Genomic DNA, 12,424 nt, shown 5'->3' with positions numbered 1-12,424 from the left:
CCATTAGTTGATAGATATCTGCGTTGAGTCCTTGACGCAAGGCAGTGAGAAGTGCAGTTTCATTCCAGCCACTAGCGGCCGCAAAAGTGTGAAACTGGAGAGCAGAGGTGGGACAAAGTCATTGTTATGCAAGTCACAAGTAAGTCTCAAGTCTTTGCCCTCGAGTCCCAAGTCAAGTCGAGTCAAAGATGAGGCAAGTCCCGAGTCGAGTCAAAAGTCAAAGCCAACAAGTCTCAAGTCGAGTCCAAAGTCCTACCATTTTAGTTTCGAGTCATTTCAAGTCCTCTTACCACAGAAATAAAATGTATAGGCTACAAATCATGTATGTCTGTAAGATTTGTATTTATTTAAACCTTTTTTTATACAATGACATTAATCAAATACAGTAAAAAACAGAAAATTTGTGATGCAATTATTAATAATTGTGATGTAATTTTTGCATCACAATAAGTGTATTGTGATTGTCAAAACATTTTAGTAACTAAACTGAATTTGATTAGGTTTAGTGACATGTTACAATGTTTACATGGTTCAATTTCTGGTAAGCTAGCTTTTTTATTATTTCAGTTCAATTCAATTATTGTGATTTGATTTAATATTGACTCATTTGGATAAATATTAGGTAGGCTACACAAGATAGGCATTAATTTTTCTCTAAAAAAAAACAACTCACCTAATGCTGTAAACATACAGAGAGCCCTATCAGCTGGCAGTATTAGGTTAAAAATAACACAAATTAAATATAATGCGTGTTTTTTTATTATAATAACAACTTTGTTTAATGATATAAGTAAAAATATAATAAACATGCAATATAGTACACATATTTAGCAAAATACTCTCTATAGCTCTTTTTTTCTAGCCAACTAACGTGCTTAAATGGCTTTCCTGAGGTAAATGTTATGTGACATAATTGTTCTCCAACTGTTTTATTGACCCCTTTGATTGATGGGTCGATATTATGTATGAGGAATATACATTTCGGTAAGTTGTACTGTATCTTTCAACAGTGTTCATTCGTGTTTAACGTTATTTACTATCAGCTAGAGATGATGATCGGTTCACGTGCCGCTAGGGATCTGTCGTGTCACATTTACAAGCGCCAAAACGGTATTTATTGTCTGAATTTCGTAATAAAAGTGACAGAATCTGAGAGCAGAGATTTTTTTAATATCATAACTAACCTGCTCTTTCTAGTCTGTCGGTCTCCGTGTCCTCTTTGCTTCGCGATTTTTCTGTGCGTGAGAAAATAGATGTGTGGCGTGACAGCGTGTGAAAAGTGTCAATTGCGTGTGTCTCACGGTGAATGCGTGAGAGTTGGCAGCTATGTGGCAGCTAGTAAGTTACGGTACATCCGATAAGGGGCTTAGCATTCGTTCAAATTCGTAGCTGTCGAATCAAAACAACGTGGGACTACAGTGATTGGATGTCGTTTCAAGCACCGCGCGTGCTCTCTGCACATTGTTTCTCAGATGCAGATAAACAGAGCGGCGCGGCCGTGTGAACATTTTTTCCCCAGTTTTCATGGGAAGTAGCAAGTCTTCTCGAGTCAAAAGGCGCAAGTCCAAGTGAAGTCACGAGTCATTGATGTTAAAGTCCAAGTCGAGTTGCAAGTCTTTGTACATTTTGTCGAGTCGAGTCTGAAGTCATCAAATTCATGACTCGAGTCTGACTCGAGTCCAAGTCACATGACTCGAGTCCACACCTCTGCTGGAGAGCTTAAGCACTGACAGAATTATTGGCTTGGCAAAGGTTGAACAACTGCTCCTGAACTGACAAATCTGACGCGTTTTGACCAAAAACTTCTTTAAAGTGACTGAAGAAATCTGACAGTGAAGTGATGATCGGAGCGTTGGATTGCCACAGTGACTGAGCCCACTGTAGCTCGCGTCCGGACAACAATGAGATGACAAAGGCTACTCTGGCACGATCGTTGGCGAACTGATGAGACTGCATCTCAAAATATAGGGAACACTGTAACAGGAATCCGCTGCAATCCTCCGCCTCACCGGTGAATGAAGACAGATGACGGAAGACAGAAAGCGGGTGATCGGAGATGAAGCAATGAAGAGGAATCTTCGAGGTAGGTAGCAACAGGTAAGTGGTTGGGTAGAGTCTGTGAGATCACAATAGGACGAGATCAGACAAGGAAGTGAAGGGGAAGTGTATCTTTTTAGCGTGAGTTGGTGATGAAGTGCAGGTGCGGTGAATTAGAATTCCAGGGAGGACAAGTGGGTGGAGCGTGCTGATCTGGTGACTCCGTGACATATATAATGTAATTTACATAATGAGAACATATCTGTGCTTGACCAAAATTATAGACATCACAGACCAACTGCATAAACCAAATGCAAACATTCTGAAGTGAACTAGTAAGACTCGATCACATGGAGGACTGTAATAACAGAAGTCAATATGCGAGTAACTAACAGCTCGAGCTAGAACTCAAAGATCACAACCAGAATAGAGCCGATGGAAACTGCTAAAGCTACGACAATCATCATTCACACAAAATATGACTAAAAGGAAAATGGCCATGTGTTGAAAGGTGAAGACATCTGAAAATCTTGTGCTAGAAGATGAGGTGGTACTATACCATTAAACAGAAATCTCCCATTCAAATTAATAGCACAATATTAGGATGAGGAGCTTGATATGGTTGAACGGTTCTAAATTAATGTTATAATACTGCTGAAAGAGCTTAATGAGCTTAATTTTCATGAAGCATGAAAACCACAGACACAGATGTGCGGTTGGATGCCGCCCTCAGTGAAGACTTTACAGCGTGCTCCAGGGCAAACACAAAAAGACAATCACAACTTCATTAATCAATCAACACAATTAATCACCTGATTAAGCACTAATGAGGGACCTGGCCGTGAACTAACAGTGTAACAGCAGCGCTCCTACCTCAGCGAGGTCCGGCCTCAGGTCCATCAGCTGTCCTCGCGCTCCAGGGCAAAACGCCAGGCTCTGGGGATTCTGGGATATGAAGGGCAGAAGGAGAGGTTTTCAAAGGTCTAGATATTTTGGTGTAACAAACAAGGTACATCTGAATGAGACTTCAAACTTCTCACAAATGAAGCTACTTCCAGCTTATGATTTAAAGTCCCCATGTGGTGAAAATCCAGCTTTTAATGTTGTTTATATGTCTATGTGGTGTTTTTAATGTGCTTTAAGACAAACCATGTGTAAATTCATAAGACAACACCATTGCTATTTTCTCCTTAAAACTGCAGTGAACCTCAGTCTCAAAAACACGCTTTGAAATCGCTGGTGTTTCTGACGTCACAAACTACCTTGTAACCAATCAGATCAACGTGTGATCGTCAACGAGTGGATCTCTGAGCTGAGTGAGTGAGTGAGTGGAGGCGGGGCTCATTTGCATATTCATAGAACCGCGTATACTAAAGGAGGCAATGGTGTCGAGTTAAGGCTGATTTATACTTCTGCGTTGGAACTACGCCGGAGCCTCTACGCTGTAGGCTATGTATTGGTTTTCATTTATACTTCTGCGTTGTTGTCCACGTTGACGCACAATTACACATGCATGTGAAACCTGAGGGAGCAATTCTAGCAGACCAATCACATCGCTTGCTTCTGCGTAGAATTGACGCGTTGTTACATTTTTGGAGAGGTGCACGTCAGGGTATGCTGAAGGGTACGTGTGCTACACACAGCCTACGACGTAGCTACAGCGTGAGTACCAATTGTTTAGTCAATACTTTAAAGCTCTTGATTCTAACTTGTATTTGAATCTATGTTGTATTTGAGACTTTTCATCAGTCTTTTTAGTTTATGGAGCTGTTTTAGATCACGTTTGACTTTCTCCATAGCAAGTGGTAAATTCTCAATAGAATTGAAATTGGTTGCACATTTAAGCACTTGCATTAAAATGTATTGTGTTTTATTTAGCAAACCTGTAACCATTTTGATCATACGGAAAAGACCATTTACAGGCAAAAGACTACGGGTACTTTACTAAGAAAATATAAGGTTTTTAAAGCTATTTAACAGTTATAGCGCCACCTATTGTCCGATCTCCATAACAGTCTGCATGCTTGTTTAGACTCATATGTTGCATGTGCTCACCTCATTTCGTGAAGTTCTGAGTTTTCATTTAGGAGTTATAGGCTTTTGTATACACTTGGCCAAGTTGGCCACGCCTTTTTTTTATAAATTACCCTGTTATAGCTATCCAAAAGGAAAAGTTCAACATGTTTTTGATAATTATTGACCTTGAGAGTCCAGAGAATTGTACTTGAGTGGCTTTATTGAGATTGAGCGAAAAACTTAGGACTACTTCGCAAAATCTCACATACTTATCGAACAATTTGATTGACAGCAGTGGTCCTAGAGGTAAAGTTGTTCAGAATGAGGAGATCTATCATGTGATATTAATATCATGTGCAAAAAACTGTGTGGTGTACAATCAAGTACAACCTTGTCAAATGCGATATCGGGCAAAATTCTTACAGCCCTCAAGGGCCATGAGTCGAACACAGCCTCCGTTAAATGAAGTCAAGTCTAATCAAGTCAAGTCACCTTTATTTATATAGCGCTTTTTACAATACAGATTGTTTCAAAGCAGCTTTACAGAGACAACAGGAAAATAATGCAACAAAGTTTGTTTCCAGAAGAAAATAGCGTCACAGTCCAGCTTAAGTAAATTCAGTAATGTTTCATTTTTGTTGTAAAAAAGTTATTAATTTAGTTAATTTATATATATATATATATATATATATATATAGCCGCTCTGGAGAAAACCGTGATGTCATCGTCAATCTCAGTTCAGTTCTCATATAATGGTGTCAATGCAGGCAGATCAATAATATTGTTGAATATTAAATTAAATGTCCCCAACTAAGCAAGCTAAAAGCTAAAGGTGAAAAAAGGTGACAGTGGCGAGGAACCAAAACTCCATCAGTGACAGAATGGAGAAAAACCCTTGGGAGAACCCAGGCTCAGTCGGGGGGGCCAGTTCTCCTCTGGCCAACGAACAAACAGTGTATGCTTATGATTCAGGCAGCATTACAGGTCAGAAGTCAGATATAGTCTAATAGGTGCTCAAACTTCATTGGCCGATGGCGGCCATGTTTTTAGAGTTACGCCAATGTCCTCATAGATAATCATGGCACCTTGGACACTTGTAGGATTTGAACCAAACACAAATGAATCTTCCAGATGATTCGTTCAAACATAATTCCACACAAAACTCAACACTCCAGACTCCAAATAAACAGTCTAATCTAGGGCCATAAATGGAGTGGGCATCCAGCTAGTCTGAGCTAACCAACAAAACCCCACAGCTAAGAACTTTATGGCCATGCAAGCTTCAAAGAGATGAGTCTAGTTAAAGGAAGAACGTTGTCAACGTTAGGTAGTTTGGAAAAGACGGCTTGGTTTAGAGATGGGAAAGGTCGAGCCTGACCAAGATAACGGCAGAGGTTGATCTCAAGACAAAAGATCAAAAAACTTCTTCTTAAGGACCTCTGAACGACTCCAGGGTTGAAATCTCTTAAAACCACAGAGACTGAAACTTTACCTGGTCTTTGCCTGGTCAGTCTTTAACGAGACTGAGATTTGAAACCAAGTCGGACTTGTAATCAAACATAGTTCAATATCATGTCTACAACCTATGACTATTATCCTTAGATCACATACTGTAAGTCATGCAGTCGTTATAACTATTGATTGGTTGGCTGAAAGTGTTTCTTGTTTTCTATCAGTATGATCATATGCTCATAATTCAGAAGATCGCTTGATTGAAATCTGTGTCAAATGTATTGTACTCGTATAATAGGAATCATGTCTAAACTGTACTCTCTTGCTTAGAGCGGGAAGGTAAGAGACCACAGATAACTCATCATTTATGAGGAGAAGAGAAGAAAATGCCACCTCTCAAATAAAGACAGTGCCTAATTGGTCAGAACTCATCCAGGAGGCTGGACAAACTTTTGAGTTTAAAATCTTAGGACACGAACAAAGCATTAGATATACAGACGACTATTAGAAGATGGAGTAACCAGACAGAAGAACATGGTGTGGCGAGCAGGACGAGGCCGAGGGAGAACGGTGATGATGACGCACCGGTCTCGTATCTCTCACGGAGGAGCGGAAGCATAAAAGGAGGAGCGACGACAGTGAAGTTCGAGAGAGGACCAGGCCTGGACTATTTTATTTGATGTTTTGTTTTATTAAATGTGACAGCAGTGTTTGCCGGTTCCCCCCTCCTTCTTCCCATAACATCTAATTACGTTACACAGTTTCTTTCAAGCCATCTAACTACTCTTGTCTCGCTTTTCTTTCTCTTAGTTTCTTTTCTTTTCCGTTGTCAGTCTCGGTTCTAAGTTATGTTTTGCTGTAAAGTTTCAGTCAAGGATTCGACTACAAAGCCCGCTTCCAACTTCAAAGACTTTCCATCCATCCGCAAACACACCACATTATTCATATGAGTTGCAGAAAGAAAGAAAGTGAGGAAAGAATGAGTTTTAAGAGTGAGATCATGAAATCCCAAGTTTCTTTAATATCCGCTGCAGAGCTGATGGTTACAGCCCGTTCAAAGAACGCTAGACGAGTAAAATAAATTATTCTTTCGAATTCCCTATAAATTAATTCATAATTCCCTTTGAGCTAAATTGACCTGTTTACCCTTACACACTGCATGCCAATTTCCAAGTTAATCAAGTTTACAGTTGCTTAATTATAACCATTTTCATGGTTTTTTTTTTCATGTTTTGGTGCCACCAAGTGGCCAAACTTCATGATTTTTTTATTGTGACCTCAGATCGAGCGCATCTGTACAGAGTTAGGTGAAAATATCTCATTCGTTCAAAAGTTATAGCCACTCAAAATTATTGATATTCAGACTCCAGAGAATATTTCCGCACTAGTTTGGTTCAGACTGGGTGAAATACCTAGGACTAGTTCGCAAAAGTAGATTCTAGTATAAGTAGTAATATTGTTCATCTTTAGGATTCCAGTTGTTTAAAGCAATTGAGTATATGAGCGTTTTCACATTTTGATTTATGTTATTTAAAGGCACACCGTGTAACTTTTCAACCTTCATAATATATTTCCAAGACCCTTGTGATGGTACATCGACTTACAATAGGTTGAATGACACGTCTGCCATAGCCTGACGGGGTCTGTATCGCTTTTACTGGCACTATGTAACTTCGGGGTTCGGGTAGTAATCCGAGCACAAGAAGAACTACAAAATTCGACTGCTTTACGGCATACGTCACTTCCCCCACCACTTCCTCAAATCTGGACGTGAGAGGCCAACCAGCGTTTGTTTTCGGCTTTTGTGCGTATATTTTTGTCATGGGGGCTGTTTACACCTGGCCACTTCATGCGTTTTCTCAGATCGGATAGCTATCCGATTGTGAAAAGACCAGGTGTAAATGCCCTCCGAAACGCATTCAAGACGGATTTGAATCCGATCGCTCAAACCACTTCAGGAGGAGCTCTGAGACGCATTCCAGACGAAACTGGACAAGTGTAAATGCATCTGGTTGTTGAAACCACATATGTAAATTGTACTCCTCCCAAAAATGCAAAAAATAAATAAATAAATACACGTGTGAGAGCGTGTTATAGGCTATGTAATGTAATAGCCAGATATGACGACGCTACTGGAACACGCATCACCGCAGATGAGAAGCTGAGCATCTATTCATCAAGCCAACGTGCAAACTATCGCAAATCAAAGTGAAAGTAAGTCGCAGACGCTTAACACACAATCATCATCATTAAAAGTAAAGAAATGAAATGATCTTACCAGGGCTGTTGCTGCTCTCTCTTATTGCGGTCTTTGATTTTGAAATTTTAGCTGATGATCAATAAAATGCAGCTCATATCTGTTGCTTTCGGTGACGTGCACTCCATTAAATATGCATATAGCACGGGAATTGAAGATCGGATTTAAATTACTAATTACTAAATTACTATTTACGACAGTGCAAGTATTCCACAGCGACTCTAGGGGTCGCTGTTTGACAAAAACACAATTTCTACACAGTGTGCCTTTAATTGTGAGCAGGGTTGCCAGGTCTGTGCAACAAAAGTAGCCCAAGAATTGCCCAATGCGATTTTCTCCATTTTCTCCATTCTCCACTGAATTTTGCACATCTGGAGGGTGTTTTGGGGGTGTTGGAGCACCAAAATCATTAAACAACGGTAACAAAACCAAAATTGGCAACACTGATTGTGAGTTTGGCAAGCAGTTTTGAGATTTCAGGATTCCCCCATTCAAATAGATAGGACTTGGTCTTGATGCCCAAAATACTTCCCCGGAGGCGTTGCAAATATGGCCGCCCGTGAACAGACTTCTACTAGAAAGGGACTTTGGTAGCGAGCGAGACTACTACCATCTGACCAAGTTTCAAGTCTCTAGGTTTGGTCTGCCAATCAGTTTTATTGTGGAATGATAATAAAAATCCTTATAATTACAATAGGGTTGAAACCTGTAAAACTTTCCAGATGTAGCTAAGGAGTAATCTGACATGACCACAAGGCTATATAGAGAGATGATGGCTTGTAATTGAGAGGACTGATTTTGACTTTGAGACATATGTGTTTTGTCCTTATATTCAATACAATCCAGCTGTTCACATTCAGATTCCCTCAAGGCGCGATGAGTTTCCTGTCAGTCAACTGTCACTCAACCACTGAAAGCCAATCAAAACAAGCATAATAGTGAAAGGGGTCATCGGATGCCCATTTTCCAGAAGTTGGCATGATTCTAAAATCCAAACGGCTTGATTATTGAGAGTGTTTATACTTTTTGAGGCTTAAAAGGATTAAAAAAAAAGGAGTGAATGGATTTTTTTTTCCATTGTATGGTGGTTGTGTCCACACACTGCAAAGACCCATTTATATGCAAACACCATATAAAAGTGAATTTTGCATCCGATGACCCTTTTAAAGCAGGATAAATTCAGGCAAAAACACGCCTCAGCAAGTACAGAGCGGTGTAAAATAACAGTCAGAAGAACCACATTCATGTTATTAATAACGATTAATAACGCATTTCTCACCGTTACTCGTCTCTAATCATTACAAAACAAGGATGTTTAAACAAGGCAGACTTCTCTTACTCGCATAGCTTGTTCTGCAGCAGGCGTTTCGGCCTCTCTGCCGATGGCGTTTCTATGACAACAGACAGAAGACAGCGTGAGACCCGAGTGCTGAACACTGTGTAGGTGATCCTTTAGGAAAAGTCTCAGACCCAGAGGGAAAACTGCAGTGTGTCGACTTTCAAATGAGTTTAGGAACAAGATGTGACATGACTTCAGTTTGATGAGATCCTGTTCAATCTGCAGGGAATAAAATATCTTCTAGGGTCACCTTATCCTTCATATTTTGCAGTTATATGCTTTAAAGTATATAAGTTATGCCCTTATGATTAATAAAATGGTTGTTTATGACAACCCTGAAATCATTTGCATTATACCGCATGCAATGATTCCCTCTGACATCTATATTTTCTTTAATTTAAGACTCTTAGATGCCATTGACAAATAATTTATATACCGTGTTGTTTCAATTCTCCATGACTTTATTTCTGTCTTTCTTCCGTGTAAAACAAAAGCAGATGTTTTGCAGAATGTTCCCATCAATCTTTTTTCATACAATGAAACCATATCTGAATATATGGAAGAGCATATTATCGCTGTCTTGTGAAAAACATTCTTCAAGAAGATTTCACTTACTCATTTTAGATGTAAATGAGTTCAGTTTTTAGTGTCAGTTCAGTTCCGGTCACTCCGGAGATGTGTTTACAGGTGACACGTATCAAATAAAGTCTCTTTAAAGGATTAGTTTACTTCAGAATTAAAATTTACTCACCTCCACATCATCCAAGATATTAGTCTTTTTATATATGTCTTTCTTTCTTCAGTCGAAAAGAATTTAAGGTTTTTGAGGAAAACATTCGAGGATGTTTCTCCATATAGTGACTTCAATGGGGTCCAACGGGTCGAAGGTCCAAATTGCAGTTTCAACCTGCATGTGTGTCGCATCACAGCTTGTGCAAGACCAGCATTTGTGGTTAAAAGTATATAAATGTTTACTTTGTTTATAAAATGTCCGCTGGTTTGTCTAGATGAGACTCTTATTCCTCGGCTGGATCGTGTCGAGACTTTGAAGCTGCACTGAAACTCACATCTGGACCTTCGACCCGTTGGACCCCATTGAAGACACTATATGGAGAAACATCCTGGTATCTTTTTTTCCTCCAAAACCTTAAAGTCTTTTCGATGGAAGAAAGAAAGACATGAACATCTCGGATGGAGGAGTAAATTATCAGGAAATTTTCATTCTGAAGTGAACGACTCCTTTAAGTGACAGTCGTACAGCTCAGTTAAATATACAGGTGCTGGTCATAAAATTAGAATATCATCAAAAAGTTGATTTATTTCAAGAATTCAACTTAACAGGTGAAACTAATATATTATATAGACTCATTACATGCAAAGGGAGATATTTCAAGCCTTTATTTGTTATAATTTTGATGATTATGGCTTACAGCTTTATAACCCACGAAATCAAAATCCCAGAAAATTAGAATATTACATGAAATCACACAGTAATTACACAGTGATACCATGGTCATTGAACCAGGTTTTGGTTCTTTTGACAGTGTGGGCAGGTGCAAATCCTGCTGGAAAATGAAGGAAGCATGAAGTGCTCTGGAAATGTCCTGGTAGACGGCTGCGTTGACTCTGGATGTAATAAAGCACAGTGGACCAAAGTCCTCTTTTCTGATGAGAGCAAATTTTGCATCTCATTTGGAAACCAATGTCCCAGAGTCTAGAGGAAGAATGGAGAGGCACACAATCCAAGATGCTTGAAGTCCAGTGTGAAGTTTCCACAGTCTGTGTTGGTCATCGGCTGGTGTTGGTCCACTCGACGCAGCCGTCTACCAGGACATGTCCAGAGCACTTCATGCTTCCTTCAGCAGACAAGCTTTATGGAGATGCTGACTTCATTCTCCAGCAGGATTTGCACCTGCCCACACTGCCAAAAGAGCCAAAACCTGGTTCAATGACCATGAACATTTATGACTTTTATGACTTTTAATAAATTATGACATTTATTACTGTGTAATTACTGTGTGATTTCATGTAATATTCAAATTTTCTGGGATTTTGATTTCGTGGGTTTTATGAGCTGTAAGCCATAATCATAAAAATTATAACAAATAAAGGCTTGAAATATCTCACTTTGCATGTAATGAGTCTATAAAATATATTAGTTTCACCTGTTAAGTTGAATTCTTGAAATAAATCCACTTTTTGATGATATTCTAATTTTATGACCAGCACCTGTACACAATTCAGAAGAGGTCATTCGGCACATTCTGTCTATGGTAAAAAGTCCAAATTAGTTTGGGAAACGCGTTTTTCATTGGAAAGTTATAATACAGCGATTTAATAGTATTTTAAATGCACTTTCATGGTGCTTTCTATCTAGCCTGGCTTTTTACTTAGCATATTAATCTTATTTCTGATTGTAATCTATGGAAAAGAGCAGCATGAGCATCCTACTAAACATCTGCTTCTGTGATGTTGAGAACAGCACATCTGTAATGAGGTTAAGCCTGTGTTTCAGATTGTTAAGGGCCTTTTTTGCTCTTACTTCAGGGCCTGTTTCAGATTTTAGGACCCTTGCATCTTTATGCACTTTATCCCTTTATCATTCATGGTATTTATTTATTGTGTTGATTACTCTTGTTTCTCTTTTTAGTAATAAATGTTGATAATACAGTAAGAGTCTCTACGAGTCACACATCCTTCAGATTGGTCAGATGACAAACTCCCGTCAATTCACGTCATCTTTAGTTGTTCAACGATCTCGTTCTTTATTGTCAAGGTGAAACTCCTTACCTGGTTCCTTGCAATTAAATATGTCCAAACGATATCAAGCCCGAGTCAGCAGGTAGTCTGTGCATTCACTGCCAAAGATTTATAGTGTCATTTCTTTTTTATCCAGTCATTTCCTTTCTCAATATGTTCCGGTGAACATGGACTGAATGAAAAGGCTCGAGGCATCAGACAGAGGAGAGTATAAGTATCTTGCAAAAAAAGCTAACTGAGGGGGAAGAAGGACATCTGAATGATGCACACTTTCTTTGCGTCAGCATTTCATGGTGTTTGTGATCAGGAAATAACCAGGAGCTGATGTTTCATCTGTCTCAGAGGAGCTTTCACACTGAACATGAGAAACACAGTCTTTAGGCAACTATAACGAACAGGTCACACTCATTCTGAACACCACGACCACAGAGAATAACCATTAAAGTCACTGTGAAATTAAAATTGACAGTTCTTGGTTTTTTTTTTAATGTAATATTGCATTGTTTATTATGAAGGATTTATCGGTGCATGTCATTATTGTGTTAAATTCATGTTCCTGGTAA

At 39.2% G+C, this 12,424-nt stretch overlaps 1 protein-coding gene across 2 annotated transcripts in view; it reads right to left on the bottom strand.

Annotated features, from left to right (window-relative positions):
• The window catches only part of schip1 (schwannomin interacting protein 1), a 242,787-nt gene extending 239,811 nt beyond the window's left edge, over window positions 1–2,976 (bottom strand). Inside the window, exon 1 of one of the 2 annotated variants that reach the window (XM_084419011.1) lies at window positions 2,911–2,976. In XM_084419011.1, the coding sequence (XP_084275137.1) occupies window positions 2,911–2,937 (27 nt within the window). In that variant the 5' untranslated portion in view covers window positions 2,938–2,976. The remainder of the gene's footprint in view (window positions 1–2,910) is intronic. The other variant, XM_084419010.1, reaches the window with a different exon arrangement.
• Window positions 2,977–12,424: the final 9,448 nt, after the last annotated feature.

Source organism: Rutilus rutilus (genome assembly GCF_951802725.1).
Source record: "Rutilus rutilus genome assembly, chromosome: 9".
NCBI classification, from domain to species: domain Eukaryota; kingdom Metazoa; phylum Chordata; class Actinopteri; order Cypriniformes; family Leuciscidae; genus Rutilus; species Rutilus rutilus.
This window is presented reverse-complemented; position numbering and strand designations above follow the sequence as displayed.